Here is a 22,709-nt window from a genome sequence, read left to right as displayed (position 1 = left end):
TGATGATGATGATGATGATGGAGAGGGTAATAAATATCGAATCTCTTGGACATATCATCTATTCTATTACTCGAGTAAACAAGATTTCTTAGCTGCTGCAATTTCATTATCTTCTTCATAGGCAGGTGTGTGAGGTTAGTTAGTTATACACGTAAATCCAAAGTTTGTAGATTTTGCAGGTCTCCTATTGAAGATGGAAGTTCATCTATCCGGCCAGCTATGGCGTAGGCTCAAGTACGTACGTACTTAAAGGAGAATGAGTTTTCCAATCTGCATTAGCAAGCTACTTCTAATTTTTTGGGGTTAAAAATCGTTACATCAGCATGTCAAGGACATTTTTTTTAATATAAATAAAAGATATATATAAATAAGTACTTACATCACTAGATACGTCAGCAGAGTCTGTCCTAATTTTATATACCCGAACAATGTATATAGTCCCTTCCTAAGTCCCTTGGCTTTTTTCACAAAATTTGTAGATAAAAAGAGTTTTCATTTATACGGAAATGTAGAGCTCAATTTATTGGGTCTTAGTATTTTCCCTACAGATCTAGGGGGACCAGTTCCAAAACAATTAGGGAATTGCACAAATCTTCTCTACTTGAATTTGAGCAGTAATAGATTCAACGAAAGCATTCCTATTGAAATTGGTAATTTAGTTTCCCTACAGATGCTACTGGACCTTAGTGGTAACTTGTTCACAGGAGAGATCCCTTCGCAGCTTGGAAACTTGGACAAGCTTACAAATTTGAATCTCTCTCATAACAACCTGTTGGGTTCAATTCCATCTACTTTCTCTGCAATGCTCAGTTTGACAATCATTGATGTATCTTACAATGAGCTAGAGGGTCCTCTACCTGATAATCAAGCTTTCCTAAATGCTTCGATGGAAACTTTTATTCACAACAAAGATTTGTGCGCCAATGTCACAGGTTTGCGACCTTGCAATATTACTTCATCAACCAAAATGCAAACCCCAAAAAAGATCCACAAAGCCGTGATTCTTATCATATCACTCTTAGCAATTTTGTTGTTTCAAATATTTGCATTCCTTGGGGGAACTTTTTTATTTTTTCGCCGAAGAAAGAGATGTATAGAAGAGGAGGACCCAATTACAAACCAACAACCCAAAGATATGTTTACAATATGGAACTATGATGGGATGATAGCATACCAAGACATCATTGAAGCAACTGAGCAGTTTGACCTCAAATATTGCATTGGTGTGGGAGGACATGGAAGTGTTTATAAAGCAGAGTTGTCATCAGGTCAACTGGTAGCTGTTAAGAAGATCACCTCTTCTTCAGATGGCGAGATTTCTGATCAACAAACTTTCAGAAATGAAATTCTTATGATGATGGAGGTGCGACATCGAAATGTTGTGAAGTTTTATGGTTATTGCTCCCACATTCGGCACTCTTTTTTGGTTTATGAATATGTGGAGAGAGGAAGCTTGACTAAGATCCTAAGAATGGACGAAGAAGCGGCAGAATTGGATTGGAATAAAAGGGTAAATATTGTTAAAGGTGTAGCCCAAGCTCTAGCTTACTTGCACCATGACTGCTCACCTCCAATAATTCATCGAGACATATCGAGCAATAATATTTTATTGGATTCAAACTTTGAGCCTCATGTCTCAGACTTCGGCATTAGTAGATTTCTAAAGCTTGATACATCCCATTGGACAACTCTTGCAGGAACATATGGATATTTTGCACCAGGTCTCTCTCTCTCTCTCTCACACACACACACACACCATTCAATCCTTGTCTAAGAACTCGCTAAATTTTATGTTTATTGACCAAAGTAGAGTTTGTGATTTAGGAGTCTACTCGATCAGCAACATTCCCTTAATTCTCAGCAAGTACCACACTTGATCAATCAGATTGAGATGGGAATTGTTGGTATCGGATACTGTAAACTCTCCCCTAATATCATTTGTTTTACTTATTCTGCAGAGCTTGCTTACAAAATGAGGGTGACTGAAAAATGTGATGTCTATAGTTTTGGTGTAGTAACTTTGGAAGTGATGATGGGAGAGCATCCAAGAGGACTCATCACCACTTTTCCATCACTATCCTCTTCAACATTGCCATCTGTTGAACAAATCATATTATTGATGGATATAGTTGACCAGCGCATCTCACCTCCAATAAATCAAGTTGCTGAGGAATTGTCTTTAATTATGAAGCTAGTATTTTCTTGTTTACATGAAAATCCACAATCACGACCAACCATGCAACAAGTGTCTCAAGAACTTGCAGTGTTTCCCAAAGGCAAATCCACACAATAACTTTGGGACAACCATTGAATCATCTTGAGATGTGAATTCAATCCAAGAGAAGAAGAATTTGTATGTAGTTTAAGCTCGTTTATCGTTTTTCTTCTTCTCCGTCAATTATGTTGTGTAGAAAGAGGTTTGTTTTGTCATGTATCTCATACCATTATTGTGAAAATACTTATTATTTCCTTGTTGGTCATGTTATAATGAGTATTTTTTTTAAATGTTTGTCTTATTTTTGTTTAGGGATTGAGTTCCATCCTCCCTATATGTCTATTTCTCTCCTCCCACAATAGGAGCAAATATGTCATTTCATAAAATTTGTGTTCATTGTCTATTAGGGCTGTAAATTTCTTCACACTCACTTCTTGTTCATTTAATTTTACTACTAAATTATAATTTGTATAGATGCTGCAATCACGTTCTCAATTCTTTAGAGCTAAGGATCGGACCACTAATGAGATTGCAATATACAAAATCTATGAAGATATCAGACTTCCTAATGCAAACCTTTCCTAACTTCCTTTAATATAATACAGAAATTAATATCATTTTCCATCAAAATCAACACCAAATCTCACAATGAAAAGATAATGACCATTTAAAAATGGTTTCTTTGACTTAAATTTAGAAGTTAAAACAAATAAAAAATAATGAACCACTTACTATTATACTTTATAGTTAATACATAATGTAATCATTTTCCATCCAAATCAAAATATTAAGAGAAAACAGTAATTAGACCAGTACAATCAATAGGATTCTGGTTATGACTTTTGAATAGAAAATTAAGAATTAGAATGATTTCTTCAAGATGAAGATTTTAATTAATTTTCCAATGTATACTATGGTATATGCATGACTTAATAAAAAAAACTTCGAGAAGAGAGAGAGAGAGAGAGAGAGAGAGAGAAAATACAATATGATTGTAACTAGGGATGCAAGTTTGGCCCCGTAACTTTGACTGGTCTTGACTTGAACAGGACCTGGGCCAGATTTTTCAACCCTGAGGATGAATTGAGGTTCAATTTTTCAAGCCTGCGATTAGAATCGATCCAACCAGGATTGAGTCTTCGAGCAAAGCCCGGCCCGGTCTGGTTCTAATTTTAGATGTTACAAAATGCTTATTCATTAAGTTTTGCAATTCTTGACACTTTTTGTCTTTATAGAATAATATTAAACACGTGGAAAAATGTTGGCTGAAGCGATCCAATTTAATGGCCGCGTACCTCTCTTGATAGCGGTTCCTATTTTGAATCGTTAAAGGCTGAAGGTTACATCGGACAGTTTGCAATTTTTAAGAGATTGACATCAATTCCACTTGTTGATGCATGGGAGGAGTGGGTTAAGGTATTGGTTAAACCAATGATCCTGGTTTTGTGAATTAAGTGTTAAAACATATGAAAAACCTGCAAAGACTCTAATCTACAGTTCTAAGTAGAGTCGTGAAGAGTTTGCAGCAAGGTTCTTAATCCCGGGATCGGTCCTGTGATCGGTCAAGGCCAAAATCGATTTGATACCAATCTAGATCGATCAAAATCGATCCGAATTGTTCAAAATTTATAAAAAATTCAGTTTTACTGGAAAGGTCCTAGAGCCGGCCAGTATCGATCAGAAAAACATTAAAATTTTAAGGAAAAAAAAAAAAAATTGAAAAAAATGGTAATCACGCCTAATTTCTATTTGAGCTTATCTAATCCCTACTTTTATGTTGAGTTTACCTTGTTCGCCTTCTCAATCTCAACCACTACCGTGGCTACCGCCATTACTTAAAAAAACTCCACGTTTAATTCCTAATGAAAAACATGATAAGGTCACTTCCTTTTATCTCGTCGATTTAAGGCTCCTAATAATATAAATCACAACGTGAAAAACTTAGAAAGAAGAAAAGTTGAAAAATCTGGTTTTTAAAACCCTAACCACCTTAAGAAGATAAATGTTTAAATGGATCGAATAAAATATTTCCTCAATCAATTCCCTAGTCAAAACGGTAAGATTCCTTCTTTTTTCTTTTGGATTTTAGGTTAGCAAATCTGTGAAGCGCGATTTGAAGGCTCAAAGAATGAAGGGGAAAAAAAAGGGTTTTGAGTCATGCATGTATCGGATCCGGTTATCCGATCCAAATGGCGATTCACAATACCTAGATAGGATTGGTTACGATCGATACCGATCCGATCTGGCCAATATCAACCAATTCGATCCGAGATTACGAACCATGGTTTGCAGTCAATTGTCTTATGGATTAAAAAACATCAAGTTGGCAGTAACGATGGAATGAACTCCCTTCTACCTAACCTATATTTACTGAAAGTCCCCTATTGGAAACTTCTTTTCTGATACTCCCCTACATTTAAACTTTTACTTCTCCTCCTCCCCTGCAATTTAAAAATCCGATCAAATTACCCCGCTGACCAGGTTTACCCATCACCCTTAACCGGATACCCCCATCTCCCCTTCCCGGTCTCCCCCCCCCCCCCCCTCCCTAACAACTGCAACTCCCGCCCCACCCCCTCTGCCAAAAGCCTAGAAATCTGTTTACTAAAGAGAAGGCCGGCAGCCTTAAACAAAGGCTGTGGGTTTACAAAATCCAACCCATGACAAAAGTTTAAATGGGCCTAGAAATTTTAGGTAAAAGGTGTAGACCATGGGCTAAAGGCACAGGTGGACTCCTGACTCCATTAAAGCCTCAAACACTAACAAGCCCATTAGATGACCAGATATTTCATTGGGAGCTGTAATGACCTTGCCGAGGCTAACCTTACCAACTATGTATGTTAAGGCTTTAGGATCGAGACAGTGCAACATATGGTCACAGGTATCAACTGCCACCCTAGCTAGAGCTGTTTCTTCACACTGTCCTTGCAGAATTGAGAAAAATTACATTGTTTGAACCTAAAGTTGTGTTTGGTTTTTGGTAACTTGTTTAATTGTTATGCAGTTTATAAGTAGTAGATCCTAAATGGGCACAAAATCCCATCATTTTTCTGCTATCGAGATTGTATATTAATTGTGTCGTTTTGTAATAAATCTAAATTTTTTGGGAATTGGAAGGCCAAACTTCTTATTTTGTGAGCTTCGCAACCTCTTAACCATTGTTTAATTAGCAGAAGAAAGCCTGGTTTTGGCAAAGCATGCTTAATAAAGCTTTAAAGATTGGCTCATTTTCATTTTAAGAATTTAGATCATTTGAAAGCTTTTGGCAATCATAAACTATAACAGAGAGACCTAATTCATTCAAAATGCAGTTAACAGGGACCACCCTACCCATGTAGGGATTAGCCTAGGGTTGCAATAACTTTATTGAAAGATCTCTATCATGCCATGGTTTTCAAGGCCTTGGAGGGAGGGTGTGTGTGGTGTATGCCCAAAGCCCAACCCTCCCATGGTCAAGTGTTTATTTTGTTTGTTCTTCGTTACCTTTAATTGAATTGGGCGACAACTCATCAATTCTGGTGTGTGAGAGAGATCAAGTGTATGAGAAGCATCAATAAGGGTTCAATGAAGGAACATGTAAGTAGGTAGGGTTGGCAAACTGGGCCTTAAGCTAGCAATCAAACTTTAAAGTGTCCCTAAAAAGAAGGGGTGTGTGGGTTTAGACCCACATCCGGTGTATGAGTATGGTGTGTGTTGTGTATATTTACCATTCTACGGTCCTACAAGTCAGTTAACCTTTTGGGATTGGTATGTGGTTTGTGATTACGCTTTCATAAAATTAAAAAATTAAAAAAAAAAAAAAAAAAACTTTAAAGTGTCCCTTGTTGGTAACATACGATGTTTTGGTTTTGTTTGACCGGGTTAGGGAAAAAGGGGTGGGGTTCCAAAAAGGATAAAGATCTTAAGTTAGTAGTTAGGCTTCTCTAATGCATATTAGGATCATAAGGAACTACCCTAATTGAACCAAATATTGGTTGGTATTATTTTAAGTGGGTTGAATTTAACTTTTTCTTAAAATTACTTTACCTTCATTTTGAATGGAAGCTCGAGGACCGAATTTTCCTCCACGCACGGTGAATGGAGTCTCATTCAATGTAGGTGTTGGATGGGTGGGAGAGCGTATCATGAGGGTGTTTTGGAAAGATACTAAAATCATGTAGGAGTTTATAAATGTTGGGATGGTGGAAGATCCGTCTTCTGTGGGTGAAGGAAAAAAATTTCTTAAAAAGAATAGTTTATTTACCACAAAATCTTAGTTGTTATATACATAATTAATTGAAGAACAATAGGGCTGCGGTATAATTGGGAAGAAAAAACAAACTAATAGAAAAGAGAACTATGTTGACACACCTACTCAAAGTAGATCAACGCATGTTATGTTTTTGGCCACTTGGAATGATATGATTATTTGCAAACTCTGACAGCTTGAGCCTTGAGGGTTAGGAAATGATGTTAACTAACGGCATGTAAAATTTCATGTATCCTCTCATATGTAAGCATACACTGCTTGAGGAAAAAGAATGTTTATTGGTCGCGTGGTTTCTAAGCCTAGGCACAGAACCATGAAATTACTGTTCAATTTAAATAAAATTTAAAAAAAAAGACAAAAATTCATTCATATAGTTCATTAGCCCCCATACTGACGCATTACATGATCAGACAACAATCTCTTGCCCTAACCTTAATTATCTAATTAAATAAGCAAATGCAAAAAAGGAAAACTATTATTCTTCCAAGGTGCTGTATTTGGAAGAACAGGAATAATGAGAAAACCCACTCACGGATTCAGGTCATGAACATAACTAGAAACTCGTGCTGCAGCATCCCAAGGATAGCGATGGGATACCTACCAAACAAGGACCCTGAGTTTCTTCTCCCCCACCAAAAAAAACAAAAAAAAAAGCAGAGGACCTGATTAGCTGGAAGCGAAATATCTAAAGCAAAGGATTGCAACAAATGTTGAACCTTGCAATGACAAACGTTGAAATGCTGGTGGATTCAAGAAGACTAGTTGATCTCATTACTCCGGCCATGGGAGATCGTATGGCGAATTGGCCATGGAAATACTAGGGTTGTGTTTGGTTTGCATTTTTTAAACATATTCTAGGTCAATTTCGTATTTTCAGACGAAAAAAAAAAACTAATTTTATCATTCGAGAATGAAAAATCGATTTAGTACTTGAGTTTTCTGATTTGTTCAAACGGTTTATCTATGTATATTATGGAGAAAAGCTTTTTGTTGGTAAGTGCATCGCTTACGCCCAAACACAATGTGGGTTGTGTTTGGAGGAGGGGCAAATTGACCGCCCCACCCCCAATGAAAAGCGAAAATCCTAATCCCATGATGCTTCCACATCTCTAACTTCTCCACCTTCTCTCTAAGTGCAAGAGTCTCAGCAGACTCAACCGTGGGTTGTGGAGTGGGGTTAGAGTTGATCACGATGTTGTTCAGAGTGCTTTCATTGGCCCACGCACGCGTAGAGACTATGTTTCCCTGCAGAGAATGATCCCCCATATATTTAATATGTTGCAATATATGTAAGTACACGATTAAACTTTTGATAAAGTATTTTTTGTATTACATTTTCTTAAAGATGTTGAGAGAAATGATGTTTATTCAATGTTTTATATTAGATATGAACTTTTGTACAATTCATATCATTTCTTTTGATTGATAGGTTTCCCAAACCAATTAATGAGAAATAGAATGTCAAATTAATGACCCTAAATCAATTATATGACCAATCTTTTATTGCATATTTTTAACATACTTTTAACTGCACATGATTATTCGAACTTTTTTTTGTTCTTACTTCATTTTGACACCATGAAAGATAAAATGAATGAGTTACACACAATCTATGTGTGTTTCCTTGATATAAACCACCCCACTCTCCCCTGTTATGCCTTTCATGTCCAAGTTTGACTCTACTCCAACTCTACCACTAAATCAAGCATAGAATGAATGAAGTATCACACAATTTATACCGAAGTTTACATATACATTAAGGAAAATAGGAAATACATACAAATTGTGTGGTAGTTCATTCGTTTTATCCTTGATTCAATAGTAATGATAGTGAATTTATGTTGATTCAAACTTAACACATAAGTACAGAAAAATGTGATTTACCTGTTTCACCTAATAGTCATATAATAGATACTACTAGAAGTACAACAGCAAGATGCAATCCAATGAACTTTGCGTAGAGCATTCATATTGTATTATTGTACACAACCCTATCAACAATCGTATTTTCCTTCTTTTTTTCTTGGTAAAATTTACCCTTGCTTATTATTAGAATAAAATTCCTTTTTCTATCATGGTTTTAGTGCATGGTAATAACATGGATCAATCTCCAATAAATTTGCACCTCATTTTCTTTACAAAAAAAAACAGGTTTTTTTAATGTTTTACACCTTGTCTAATGGTATCGGTACCGGATTGATGACTAGCAAAATCAATACATATTGCCAATATGAGCGATCTGATGCCAATATCTTAAACCATGATTGCTACGAGAGAGAGAGAGAGAGAGAGAGAGAGAGAGAGAGAGAGAGAGAGAGAGAGAGAGAGAGAGAGATGATACATATTGCCAATATGGGTGATCTGATACCATATCGTCTTAAACCATGATTTCTACGTAAAAGAGAGAGAGAGAGAGAGAGAGAGGGGAAAGGAATCTCTATTTGACGATAAGAATTAGCCAGAAACATCATTCCATCCATCAAAACTCAAAAGTTCCTAACGTGCATCCCAAAAATGCTTTTGTTTAAAACACTCCCACAAGTGCATGTGCACCGTCAGATGTACCTTTTTGGTACACTTGACAATGTACTATACTTGAGGGGATAAAGGTCCATCACAAAATAGATTTCCCTCGGATCAGATTTTCTAACCTCCAACTTTTCTACCCTTCGTTCCAACTCGGTGGGCCAACTGATTTGATCCATTGGTCAATATATGCCAAAAATTAAACCTTTCACGATTCCATCAATGAACACTACCGCTTAGATTCCCTCCCCACCCCCTTTCAATATCACATCACAACCTTGCTATGGTTCAAACTCTAATAAGCATCTGATCAAGTGGGTCCCACATGTTGGATCACCAAAAACTTTGGATGCCATCCACAATTATAGGTTTCGTACGAACTACCCTGATTGGGTGGCTGAGATCACCAATGTTGGCTATAATGTTAAAAAGTGAATTAAATAACCGCCTGAGGCTCACTAGGGTCCAAAAACTCCTGGTTCATGTGTATCACGGGGTCATGTACGATCTCAGGGGGGATTTAGTTGGCCTAAAGTCAGATACCCCTCCTATGTCCAACAAAAACAAAAAGTGAATTAAATAACAATTAATAAATTCAAGCCTAAGAAGAAAAATAGCTTGTGAGGTTGCATGGTGCTTATGCTCACACTAGAAGGGCGAAATAATCAATCTATCCATCATAAATTAAAAAAATCTCATCCCTATTGGATGCCCTTATGTGCATTCTCATTGGCCCCGCATTGGTGTGAGGGTATTGTAGCCTAAAATTTATCATTATATATTTTAATATAAAATATAAATTGTTTCCCTAGTTTAATTAGGGTCTAGGTCTAAAGGATATTTCTATGCTAGTACCAGGTTTTGCATATGACTAATTCCAAAACTAGACACCAATAAGGTTTTTGATCACTTGTCAAATTTAAATCTAAATGGAATTTACCAAGTGACAAAATAAAATAATAGAAAATTCAGAGCAAGAGTATATAAACATAAACATGAGAAAGAAAAATGATTGAATTTGAATCTAAAATTGATCAAGTGGCCAATTCATATCACTATCTTGATATTTGTATAGTCAAAATTACCACATCACCTTCCACGTGGAAAAACTAAGGCGCTGGTTTAGTAAACCCTTCCTAATATAGGCATTAAAAAAGGTTTGATCAAAACCAAACATCTCCACAAATCTGTTTTTAAAGGTCATTGAACCAAATAATTGGACCACATCCTCAACCGCTCGGATTTACAACCTAAAAACCTGAATGATCAACAATTTTTAAGAATACCTAGGTTTGATTGTCGTACTGAGCGATTGAATCAGTTGGACCACCATCCTTCGAGCTTGAACCAACCAATACCAGTTCTCTCTTTAAGAAAAACTACAAATTGGTGCGACATGGGTCAACCGGATGGTCAGCCCTGGTCAATATCTTATCAGTAATCTCATCTCATGTCTTGGGTTCAATATTTTGTTTTAATCCATCACTGAAGAGCATACAGGTCTAATCCACAAAGGGGTCCAGTTTTTTGTTCATCCGGCCTAACCAGTTCATTCTGGTCTAACCAGGTTCCCAACCTCTCTCTCTATTTTTTAATTTCCTCCGCAAAGTTGACAAAACAGGACACTTTGAATTCAGCGTAACGAAACACGATTCAGCATTCTTCTCATTCTTTAATCTTACAAAGTAAAACAGAAAACTAAAAATTACAAGCAAGCCCACCCCACCACCACCACCGCCTTTAGGCTTTTATGAACATTAGCAGTAGTTGTGGAATCCAACAGGATTTAATTTTTCTTAACTCTCAGCCTTTAACAGGTAATTCAATGTCGACGAACTGACGACAACTATGACAATCTGAGATTAGTAAGTGGTCTTGAATGGCTTATACACCTTGAGATCAAGCATAACCCCTGCAATGGAACCGGCAGCAGCTGCAATTGAAATGACCAGACAAGCAAAGCTGAGGACTTGCAGACAAATCCACCGAGAGCTCCATTTGGGTATTTGCTTCTGCGCCACATACATCTCAATTGGGAAGTAAACAGTGAGTGGCCAAAACCCAAAAGCTCCGAGGATTCCAACTATGTCATTGAAGAAGGGAAGAAGCATTGAAACGACTGTGGTTGCAATAACGAACAGAGTCCTCCAAATCAATCTGAAGAGGTTCAAATTGTAAGGCTTTAAACCTGGGAGTGGTACTTTGATATCTTTTGTGATGAATTCACTCTTGGGCCACTTGTTTATTGCCCATTTCTCGATGAAGGCGAACAGGGGTTGGCAGTAGACCTGGTAAGCTCCGACTAGGTGAATTACAATGGCGGCGTTAGCAATGTCAAGAAGCCAATATGGGTTGTAGAATCCGAAACCAGTGAGAAGGTTTCCGGGTGCTGCGTCGCCGAATGCTGCGTAGCCCATGCAACCACAGAGCATGTAGAACAGAGTCGTTACTGCAACGCTGACAAGGGTTGCTTTCTTCATCGTCTTGGCTTCTGAAGGTGGGGACTTGATTGTGTCTTGGATTTCAATCAGAATTATCGAGTAAGAGTAAGCGAAGGCGATGTCTCCCAGTGCTTGGAAGCTTCTCCATATCTTCTGGGTCTCAGTGACGGTGCCGTTGCTGGTGACGGCGCCGATGCTTATTCCAGTGAGGCTTCCCATGAATTTCCCAGTCTCTGGTTGCAGAGGAAGAAGATAAGAGCTTCAGTTTGGTTCAAAGAACTTGTGTAAATGATTCCATGGAAGAAGAGAAACAAAAGGCATTTAAAATTCAAAATTCAAACCTGCAACTTTAGCGATTCCAAGCGCCAGACCAATTGTAGAGTAAGTGAAGGACATAACAGCTGCGACAATGGAGAGCCACCATATCTGATCAAAATCAGGGATTTGGGAGAACAAAATTTCTACAATTCCGAACATGATCATGTATGGATTGCTTGACATCTGACATTGGCTCTTTCCTCTTGTCTCATGGAAGCAATTTGACCGCTTAATAGCCCTGTCATTTGAAGCCCAACAAAGAAGAAAACCATTAAACCAGAAATTCTTGAAAAAGCTTTAGAAATGAGAGATAAAAGATAATTTTGGCCTCAATTCAACTCACTTCATGCTTATAGATGCTGCAATAGTGTATCCAATAGCGACACCAAAAAGGTTCAGGTACTGAATTAGTCCGCAAATCTTGACCTTAAACCCACCTGAGGAAGAATAAAATAAAAAAGAGAGAACCTTTTAGAAGATCAGAAAAGAACCCAATTGTTAATAAGATTTAGAAAGCGAAAGAATCAAGATCATATACCAAGGTTGGATCGAACAGCCTCCATATAAGTGTAGTTTCTCTTCCCGGAGTCTGGGTCGCCGGACCGGTAGCAATCGGCAAGGAGAGCTGAAGTGTAGTAAATCACAAAGGAGAAGAGGAACATCACAGTAGGACCAGCAATCCATCCCAGCTGACCTATGGCCCATGCCAAGGACAGCACTCCAGAGCCTATCACTGCGGTTATGATGTGGGCACTTGCAGTCCATACAGTTCCTGTTTCAGAGGAAAAACAGTTTTTTTAGTAACAAAACAGAGAAGCGAAGCACCAACCTTTTGTGAGGAATTTGAAGTTATTCCAAAGTACCTGTTCGCTTGAGACGGCCATCGTCGTCGAAACATTTGGAGCCAGCTTTGGGAGGGACATCTAAGGAGATATCAAAAACTTGGTGGTGTTGCTGGTGATGGTTCTTGGTGGCAGCATTCTCCCCCATCTTTGAAATAGACCAACACAGATTAGCTTTTTGTGAGGGAAAAATAAAAAGATAGAAAAAGAAGCTCGGCTTCTTCTATTAAATTTATTGGAAAATGGATTTGCAGTCACTGTTAGTAACTAATATGTTAAGAAAAGGGCATGAAATGGATGAAAATTGCAGTTAGAGCAGAGAAAAAAGAGAAGTAGGAGAAGACAGGTCGGTCTGCTACTGCAGTTCACCTATTTAAGTTCAGTATTTGTCTCTCTATCTCACCACCCAAGATCCCAAAAACCCAAAACAATTCTGAAGTTTGGGCAAGGTGGGTGTACCTCAATTATGTTTCACTAATTACTGCAAGCATTCACAGAGCTTAACAATAGCAGAGAAAGGGACCAGCAGAAGAGAAAATGAAGGAAAAGTAAAAGCTATTGGAGAGAGGGAGAGAGAAAGAGCTCTTCTGTTCTGACTCTGGTATTGTCTAGGAACCTGAGAGAAGGGAAAAGCAAGCAACTGAATTGAATGGAGTCTCTTGGAGACTTACTGGGGTATATATGGCATTCTGGTACTCTAGTGTAAATAAGGCTAGAGAGAGAGAGGCACGTGGTCCAAATACCCAAAACATTGTTGTCAACGACCTACTCCCATTTACCCATCAAACAATCAGATCTCTCTCTCTCTCTCTCTGTAGCTCTCACAGTGTCTTCATAGGAACCCCATCTCTCCACCCTTTACTCCTTAAGGGGGACCTCACCCCTACCATAGTGAGTTTATAACCAAAAAAGACAAACTGTGGCACAAAAATAAAAAATTCTACTTATTGCTTCATCAATAAGAACCTAAAAAAAAACCCATCTCTTGCAAAATTGATAACATAGCTTCTCAATGTACTTAAGACCTTACCTTCATTATTTCAGCTCCCCCTTCCTTCTTTAATGAAAATGGAGTTTTTTCTTCCACAACAGAGAAGAACAGATGAAGGGAAGAGTTAAAACTACAGAGGGAGATGGGAATGCTGCTTCTCCTTCTGACTCATCTAAGTTTATATAGAGAAGCATAAGCAAAAGCAAAAAATATATTTACATTATTATATCTTTCGCATATCCATTATTTTCCCCTCAACTCACGTGTGTGGCCTCCCCTCCATCCTTCCTGAAAATAGAATAGGTTCCTTCGTACTTTCAAATCTTATCTTTATTGGGTGCACAGACCAATTGACAGGAACATCAATGGAACAGGGATATATCGTATACAAAAGCATTAAGTAAGGAACCCAACTCATCACTTTCGATCCAAATGTTCATACAAACTTAAAGCCTGAGAATACCAGAAGTGGTTTAGCTTGGTTTTATTGTACAGATTGTCTGTGTTAATGTGGTATGAGCACTCAATCGGTTTATGATTAAACTACAAATCATTACCATCTATAGTTGGACTCATCGTATCTAATTCCCTCTTTAGCTCCCAAAGACTAAGGACTGATTAATGAAGTAGTGAACAAAGGGCTCTTTTTTAACACCATTTATTCTGAGTATCTTTGAAGTTCGAATGCTCTTTTTGGGTAAATCATTAAACATTAAATCTTGATTTTATTTCTATTAGACAGGGGACCAATTCTCGAAACAGCCTCTCTGCAAAAACAGGGGTAAGGCTGTGTACATTATGACATTCCCAGACCCCGCAATGGCGGGAGTCTCGTGCACTGGATACACCCTTTTTATACGTAGGAGGAATCAATTCTGTTGAACTAGAGGGGGAGGGGGGGAGAATTTCAAATGCGGTAGATCAAGCAGAGCACAGCATTAGCCATTTAAACTTATCAGGATTTCAATAACAAGACACCCATTAGCTTAGTGTTAGACCACTTTTAGATAAAGTGCAGATTATTTTATTTTCAAAGAGTGGTTGATCAGAAAAGCTCCAATAAGTGAATTCAGATTGTTCTATAAGAATTTTGATTACTTAAGGAAAGATTTCAACCGTCCTTGTTTGTTCAAGGAATTAGCCGAATAAACTAACTGTCTTTGAGCTATAACCATCTAATTAAGTGGAGGATCAATTAGAAAAATGAATAAAGAAGACCACTTGATGATGATTACACAATTTAGAATCACTAAACAGGAAGTTACAGAATCTCATAGCATAGTTGCTTAATGCTAATAACAGTTCAATATAAGGACTTCAGCAAGTAGGATATGGGTTTGCTGCCAGTCCCAAACCCAGATAAAGGATGAAAAAAAAAAACCTTATTCAAACCCTTTTACATGGATTCTATTTGGAAGGCAAGGATCCATGTCCGACCCCATTTAATTTGGAGAAGGCTGAGTTGTTGTTTGTTATAGAAAATAGGAAATGACACAACTTCCAAATCAGTTTGATCAGATAATCCTAATTTTGTTTCAATACTCTTAGGGTATACTACTCTTAGAGCAGAACTCGTCCTCAAAAGCAAGCCGCTAAGGACAGAAAGTCCAAGTACCTAGAAGTCTCCACATCGGGCTACTCACATCCAATGTTGGCTTATTACTTCTGCCTTCCCATGGAACCCCAACAGGGCTGCCTGCCTCCCTGCCTAACTAAATCAATACTTCACAAGTTGGTGTTTCTAAATTCCTAATCTCTCATTAACTCAATCCAACTAAGACAATTTGAAGCAAATAAAGTCCGTACTTTCCAACCGTGCGCGAAGTAACCTAATCATAAATTGATAATCATTCTATTCTTGACCCCAAATAAAAAAAACCCAACCAGCCCTCTCTCTTACTGGTTTAGAATTAAGTGGATGAATAGTAATGTTTAGGCAATGGAATTATATATTAATTAATAAGGACAAAGTTTTATACGATAAGAATTGACAATCAGTCTAATGTTAATCCTTCCTCAAGCATTTGTGGGTCCTAGAAGCATAACAAGTAAGACCCCAATTCCATTATTAAGATCTACTTATTAATCCACAACATATTAATCTGTATAAATTAAGAAGGAAGATTCAAAAGAAGATACAAGAAATGACTGTGTCTTTGCAAGTTGAAACAATTACTTATCTTATAAATACATTGAAAATCTGTTTAATTAGTTCTGAGGATTTTGTTTAAGGAAGAAAATCAAGTTGATCACACAACAGTCAAAACGGTACTCTTAAGATAAATCTAAAATTATTTCAATATGTGAACTTGGGAGAAAAACCCATAAGTTAGTGCCTCTAAATGAACATTTGGGATGACTATTTTTGCCCTTTGTAGTGGCCTTTAGGTGGGTTGGTCTCCACACGCCTGATTAGACCCACCAGTGTATTAAAAAACAATAGGCAAAAATATCTGAAATGGGCTTTTTAAGTCTTTAACTACCTCACTTCCTCTCAACTTGTATCCACTCCTCATAGAAAAGGTTTCATGGTTTCCATTTATTTATTTCCACTTTTCATATTTTATTTCTCAAAGTGAAATACTCAAAAGAGGAAGCATATGGCTTGCATGGATATGGGCATTCTCTTTTTTTTCCCTCTTTCAATCCCAATTAAGCAATGCCCATTCACATGGATCATCTGATTGATGGACCAGTCTGCTCTAATAATGGGTTATGGACTTATGGCCCACCAAAAATGTCCATTAATCTGATTGTCAAAAATAATTTTACTAAGTATTTATATGTATTAGAAAGGGAAACACCTCTAAAATTAGATGATTAAGGTTGCTTAAACAGAATTCCTATGAAGCATCCATTCATGGGAAGAACAAATTTCCTGGTCAATATGGTGGGTATCTATCAATTATGGATTTGAAGCTAAATACAAAAGTTTTGGTTGTCTGGTTTGCAAAAATTTTTGCTATACTTTGATAGTTATTGATGGGGATTGTTGTTCTTTTTGTTTTTTAACTTTGAAGACCCAAATGAAGCATCAAGACAAAATTATTTTCATTCTCTTGGATAAGTGATTCACATTAATCAGGAATCGGATTCAGAAACAGACACGAAACGTATAAACCAATATATGATTTTCTATCAGAGTTCTTTCTTGTGAGGGTGACTATTGCTTGAATCAGATGTTCATGAACTACCACTTCTTTACCATACAATTTTTCAAAATTATTGAATGAGTCATTGCCTGTTAACTTTTAAGGACTTACAATATTGTAAACTAAAAGTGTAATTGATTAGTTCACTCTTTTGTTTTGTGTTTGTTTTTTAATCAGAAACTGCTTAGATTTTGTTAAAAACCCTAGTAATAATCAACATAAGGATAGCTCAACTCATCCCTAATTCCTTCTAATTACTATACGGTGATTTAATTCGTCGTTAAGGCACCTAAAATGTGGACTTCAGATCCCATCTTTAGAACTATGTTGACTATTACAGGGCATACAAAATTACCATTGCACCCCCTTGGAAAGATGGTTATGACCAGGGGTGTGTTACGTGACCAGGTGGCGTTCTTCCTCCTAAAGGGGGATTTAATGCTTAGCTCATGTTTCTGTTTTTTTATAAATTTTTTGTTCTTCTAGTCATAAAATTCTAATCACAAAAACTATGTGACATAGCTTTGAATCTTATTGAATGCAATACTTCATGAAAGTAGTTTCTTTTCTCATGAAAATTGATTCATATCAAAATAAAGTTAAAAATGCATGTAAACTAGACTCGAACCTGCGGCCATTAGGACCTAGTCGGGAAATGGCAACCCTTTAGTTTTGAGGAGGATCATAATGTACACAGTCTTACCCCTGCTTCTCAGAGAGGCTGTAGGTCTTAAAGGAGCAACTTTACCGTTACATCAAGGTCTGTCTTCTAATCACTGCGGGGTTTGGGGAGGGTCATAATGTACGCAACCTTACCCTGCTTCACAGAGTGGTTGTTTCTAGATTAAGTTAAAGTTTATGATCTTAAGTATTCTCCTCCCCCTATAACACCCCAAACCCCTAAACTTTGAAGAAAGCAACAAAAATGAAACATGATTAGACTATAGTTTAGACATAAGTTAGGTAACCGCTACCCTAATCTATAAAGAAAGCAACAAAAATGAAAAAAAATTATGTTATAGTTTCTTCATAAACTTAGATAGTAAAAACAAAATTGTAATCCGACCGATCACTGATGATTATTTAGTTATTAAACTAGAACTAATAATGGTAACCAAACATGTCTCAAATTTCAAACTAAAGGACTTTAAGGACCTTGAGCTTCCAACCTAACCACAAAATTAATAGTAACAAAGATGATGTTTGATGCTATAGGTGTAGGGTTTTGTTGTGTGAGAAGCCAACAGGACAGGTGAAAGTGGAAGTAGTAGAACAAGTTGCCACTAGACACCAGTGGTCATAGACCCCTCGGAAGTTATATCCTCTTGATTTGTATATAAGAGAAGATTATGGTCAGAATATATTATTAAGGGAAAAGAACGCTATTTGGTCCCGTGGTGTGTAAAAATCTTCTCTAGCATGCAAGTGTGTATGGCTGGGCGCTAGCTTTGGGGTACGTGCACGTTGGAGAGGATCCGGACTCTCGCGTGGCTGGCGTGGCTGATGTGGCTCGTGGGTCTAGACACAGAAGCATGTGAAAACATTGCACTACCTCTATGAAAAGGCAAAAATCTTGCATAAGACGATGCTTACACGTGCACTCCCATTGGTCAATGCCCGAGGCTCTAGAGAAGCTCACGCTGCGATCTCTTTCCTATATTATTAGCTGAAAATGAGATCAATGATGGGTGGAGGGGAGTGATTAGGAAACCAAGGGTGGAGGATGAAGGAAAGTCGAATCTTTCAGTATCAGCCGCCGGATCTTTCTTATCTTCCTCAATGGATGGTATATCGTCAAACCTGATGTCTTTTAGTGGGCGGGAGTGGGACCTACCAGAAGACGATTGTAGGAAAAGAAGCATTTGAAGTCGTCGAGACTTCACAAAGAGATGCGTCGGTCAACTCTTCCTATCCCCTATTTTTTTATTCCATATTCTCATCATTATTCATTAGTGCCCATCTCCGAGAATGGCCCCACAGACACTTACAGCCCTAAGTCTGTGTTAAATGTTTTTCACACTCTTTTCCCCTCTCTCTCTCTCTCTCTCACATCACCTTAGGAAGACTCGGATTTGACTCACTCCAAAGTCAGAACGCGGCGTATCGGCCTATGCCTGCCAGGTGTTTGTAAAATTATGCGCTTGTAATAAATATCTATTCTGGCAGTGGTAGACTGGTAGATCGATCTCTCTCTCACCATCATCTATGAGGACTCGGATTTGACTATCAGAACGCAGCGAATCGGCGGTGCCTGCCAGGTGTTTGTACAATTGTACGCTTGGGGTAGGTATCAATCTTTGTCAGCAAGAATCTGAACCGTTTTCCGATACCTACCCTATCATGTGGGATTCCCTCAGGTCAAACAGATTCTTTCTTTGACCTTAACACGTGTTGGTGATCCAAGGGATTGAAGCAATATGAACCAATTTACTCACAAAGAACCAAAAATTGTGAGGTGGCGGTGATGGGTTGGAACTTGTTAAGGTCTCAAAAAGGTCCCAAAAGCAGAGAAAGTTGATAAGAACCAAACGCTTCTAGCCCTTATCGAATTATTAAAAAAACCCATGCATGCATCCAAGTTTGGGAAGGTTAAAAAGTCTTGAAAAGAACTTCTTCTACCTAAGCCTAAGGGGTGGGCAGAAGCTATCGGAATTATTTTAAGGCATGGAACTGAGAGACATATAGTGGCCCGCCAACTCTCCCTTAAAAGGAAATAATCGATGATTGCGCGCTTTCATATATACTTTAAAATATCTTGAGCCTTCATGAAGACTTGAAGCACTAACTGAAAGAAATGATGGTGCCCGGCCATTTTACTGCAATGTAAGAGGTCCAAAACTTAGAATATATATGGGATCTGGGCAAGACTGAAAAAGAGTTATCGAAATCTTAAAATCAAACCTATAAAACATATGCTATAATGGATGGATGGATGGTATGGTAGCGGTTTCTCCAAACATACCAACAAAGCATACAAAAACTTAAAGAGAATCCTTCAGAGTTTAGAGAATTAAAAATTGGTTTCTACTTTGCATAGGTACAACAGATCAAACTTTATCACTGCAAGTATGTATTGGCTATTTTAAACTGGTGGTAGGTAATTTATTCGCTTGTTTGGTGTGATTTGGTGGATTTGGGATACTATGTTGTCTTTGTATTAATCAGTAGAGATTTGGATTTGGCATATGTTACCCCCCTCAAACCCTGTGCTGTGCAGGGCCATGGCCGAAAGCCGCAGGCCAGCCCGTGACTGCAGTATGGTGCTTTATGGCTGCCGGCCGGCCGGCAGCAACAAGACTGTCCGGGTCCCTGTGACCTGCATAATAGAATCTCAAAAAAAGAGTTGGGGGGTGAGGGGAAGCGCTTAAGTTAACATTTTCAAGCTCAACAAAAAAAATACTAAGGTTCTGGGTAGCTTTATTACTTAATAGATTTTAAGGCTTAGGCCCATTAAGTTAACATTTTCAAAGTTCATGATTACATTACATCCTTATGAGCCCATGCTTCTAATGCTAAGGTTGTGACCTGTGGGTGGCTCTATTACTTTAATAGATTTAAGCCTTAGGTCCATGATCAGTTTTTAAAACACTTGTTATTTGGGCCAGCCCAGGTCAAATTTTTACCGCACGCAACTATTTGATAGGCCATATGGCAGCTATTTGAATGGCCCTTTCTACCCAATTGTGATGGGCCCTTCAGAAGAACCCACAGTGAATTTTTTTTACAGGTTTTGAGTTGGGCTTGCATCTCGGATACATGCCAACAACAAAAAAAATTGTTGAGTTTTTTTTTTTTAATCCCGAATATTATCTGGGACCGGGAAAGCCCCTAAATTTTTATTAATGAAAGTAGAAAAATAAGAAACAGATACAAGTGTGGGGGGGGGGGGTGATATAGCCACCTTACCCCAACCCAAACGAGAAAACTCTCTCAAACACTCATACACCCCAACCCATACAAAAGTATTTTGAAAGCAAAATAAAAGAAAACTACTTTCTAAGAACTAGAAGTGATCCAAAGAAGTTCACTTGTTTACAACTTGAAATGGGTTAAGGTGATGGATACATGCAATCCCAAGTGATTTTTTGTTTCATACCCAAAGTGGGAAGGCATCTTTATTGTATTGGTTGAGTAGATTACATTGTAGTTAATCGTATTATCGCACCTCATCGATGTATTCCTCCATGCCACTTGCTCAGAGAACCCTCTTCTTTAAAAATAATAATCCACTAACTATTATTCTCAATAGTTAAATTTATCTCCTTTAATAATAAAAGATGGAGAACAACTTTTTATCTAAAGTCTTTCAAACACCTACTCTATTCATGTTTTCTGAGATAAGCTCAAGGCACAAAATTTTCCGTCTCTATGAATATCAATGCCAAAAAATACAATTGTTTCACCCATATTTTTATTTGAATTTGCCTTGTGAGGAATTTCTTAGTCTCTTGAAGAATACCAAATATTGTTATTGGCCAATGATATAACACTAAGAATATATAGACACAAAGGTGCTAGCATACCCTATCCTAGCGGTTCAAAGAAACTTTTTCCTATTTTTAATTAGTTTTAAAAATACCTAAATTTAAAGCAAGTGAAATAAATAAACCATTTTAAATGGTTAATATCTTGTCAAGAGTGAAAAGAGTTGTATAGCTATCATAGACAATGAACACAAAATTCATACACTCGAACTAATACCCTTGAACATTATATATAGAACAAACATATAGATAAAAACAAGGCAAACATGACAAAAACATACAAAATTATCATGACCTCACATAATAGGAATTTTCACAATAATGTGTTTAAAATGCATGACAAACAAACCGCCTTCTTCACAACATACTAGGCACACAAGAAGGAAAAGGGTGAACGGGCTTAAACAACACAAATTCTTCATCTCTTTGACTAAATTCACATCTCAAGATTCAATGTGTAGAGTTGCTTTGGGAAACACTGCAAATTGATAGCTCTTGACACATGTTGCATGGTTGGCCGAGATTGTGGATTTGCATGCAAACAAGAAGATGCCAACTTCATAATCGAAGCCAATTTCTCAGCAACTTGATTTATGGGGGGTGAGATGCGCTGGTCAATTATATCCTTCAATAGTATGTTTTGTTCAACAAATGGCAATGAAAAGGATAATGATGACAAAGTGGGGATTAGTTCTCCTGGATGCTTTCCCATCATCACTTCAAATGTTAACACACCAAAGCTATAGGCATCACATTTTTCAGTCACCCTCATTGTGTAAGCAAGTTCTGCAGAATAAGTAAAACAAATAAAATTAATCAAAATAAAAAGTGGTTTCTCACACCTACAATATGGCTATTTTATACCATGTGGTGCAAAAAAAAAAAATGGCATTTGAAATTTGGATAGATTTGTTTAATACCTTAGGTGTAACATGTAGCAAACATAGATAATGGTTCATATTTATTTTGAAATTGTAAGGATTTGATGACTCATGAGTAGACTTGAGAGTCACCAACTCTACTTTGATCAATAGACTTAAAGGTTAAGAGAGTTTCTAGGTATTGGTACATTCTAAAGTTTATACACAATGATTAAATTGTGTGTGCGTGTGCGTGTGCGTGTGTGTGTGTGTGTGTGTGAGAGAGAGAGAGAGAGAGAGAGAGAGAGAGAGACCTGGTGCAAAATATCCATATGTTCCTGCAAGAGTTGTCCAATGAGATGAATCAAGCTTTAGAAATCTACTAATGCTGAAATCTGAGACATGAGGCTCAAAGTCTAAATCCAACAAAATATTGTTGCTTGATATGTCTCGATGAATGATTGGGGGTGAGCAGTCATGGTGCAAGTAAGCTAGAGCCTGGGCTACACCTTTAATGATATTAACCCTTTTAGTCCAATCCAATTCTACCGCTTCTTCGTCCATGCTTAGGATCTTAGATAAGCTTCCCCTCTCCACATATTCATAAACCAAAAATGAGTGCCGCACGTGA

The 22,709-nt window shown here is 37.5% G+C and overlaps 3 protein-coding genes across 3 annotated transcripts; 1 reads left to right on the top strand and 2 right to left on the bottom strand.

Moving 5' to 3' along the window:
- Positions 1 to 670: 670 nt before the first annotated feature.
- LOC122668197 (MDIS1-interacting receptor like kinase 2-like) lies at positions 671 to 2,343 on the top strand. Its single transcript, XM_043864790.1, has 2 exons — positions 671 to 1,721; positions 1,959 to 2,343. The coding sequence occupies exons 1-2, from the start codon at positions 671 to 673 to the stop codon at positions 2,291 to 2,293; spliced, it is 1,386 nt and encodes a 461-aa protein (XP_043720725.1). The 3' UTR covers positions 2,294 to 2,343.
- Positions 2,344 to 10,614: 8,271 nt separating this feature from the next.
- Positions 10,615 to 13,731, bottom strand: LOC122668101 (amino acid permease 3-like). Its single transcript, XM_043864666.1, has 6 exons — positions 13,622 to 13,731; positions 12,613 to 12,739; positions 12,288 to 12,521; positions 12,093 to 12,186; positions 11,773 to 11,987; positions 10,615 to 11,664 (listed from the first exon to the last, which is right to left on the bottom strand). Exons 1-6 carry the CDS (start codon positions 13,625 to 13,627, stop codon positions 10,853 to 10,855), a joined length of 1,488 nt encoding a protein of 495 aa, XP_043720601.1. The 5' UTR covers positions 13,628 to 13,731; the 3' UTR covers positions 10,615 to 10,852.
- Positions 13,732 to 21,524: 7,793 nt separating this feature from the next.
- On the bottom strand, positions 21,525 to 22,642 carry LOC122668103 (MDIS1-interacting receptor like kinase 2-like). The gene is made up of 2 exons (XM_043864672.1): positions 22,393 to 22,642; positions 21,525 to 22,004 (listed from the first exon to the last, which is right to left on the bottom strand). Exons 1-2 carry the CDS (start codon positions 22,640 to 22,642, stop codon positions 21,655 to 21,657), a joined length of 600 nt encoding a protein of 199 aa, XP_043720607.1. The 3' UTR covers positions 21,525 to 21,654.
- Between the last annotated feature and the right edge of the window lie 67 nt (positions 22,643 to 22,709).

This window comes from Telopea speciosissima, chromosome 7 (assembly GCF_018873765.1).
Source record: "Telopea speciosissima isolate NSW1024214 ecotype Mountain lineage chromosome 7, Tspe_v1, whole genome shotgun sequence".
Lineage (NCBI taxonomy): Eukaryota > Viridiplantae > Streptophyta > Magnoliopsida > Proteales > Proteaceae > Telopea > Telopea speciosissima.
The sequence above is the reverse complement of the archived record's forward strand: the minus strand, read 5'-3'. Positions and strand labels throughout refer to the sequence as shown.

What these genes read in the sequence shown, in the direction of transcription:
- LOC122668101 (XM_043864666.1), bottom strand. An exon ending in GGCTGTTCGATCCAACCTTG is followed by an intron (nt 12,187 to 12,287) that starts GTATATGATCTT and finishes ATTCTTCCTCAG; the next exon opens with GTGGGTTTAAGGTCAAGATT. An exon ending in GCAGCATCTATAAGCATGAA is followed by an intron (nt 11,988 to 12,092) that starts GTGAGTTGAATT and finishes TTCAAATGACAG; the next exon opens with GGCTATTAAGCGGTCAAATT.
- LOC122668197 (XM_043864790.1), top strand. Translation starts at nt 671, where the DNA reads ATGCTACTGGACCTTAGTGGTAACTTGTTCACAGGAGAGATCCCTTCG. An exon ending in ATATGGATATTTTGCACCAG is followed by an intron (nt 1,722 to 1,958) that starts GTCTCTCTCTCT and finishes CTTATTCTGCAG; the next exon opens with AGCTTGCTTACAAAATGAGG.
- LOC122668103 (XM_043864672.1), bottom strand. Translation starts at nt 22,642, where the DNA reads ATGGACGAAGAAGCGGTAGAATTGGATTGGACTAAAAGGGTTAATATC. An exon ending in ATATGGATATTTTGCACCAG is followed by an intron (nt 22,005 to 22,392) that starts GTCTCTCTCTCT and finishes CTTATTCTGCAG; the next exon opens with AACTTGCTTACACAATGAGG.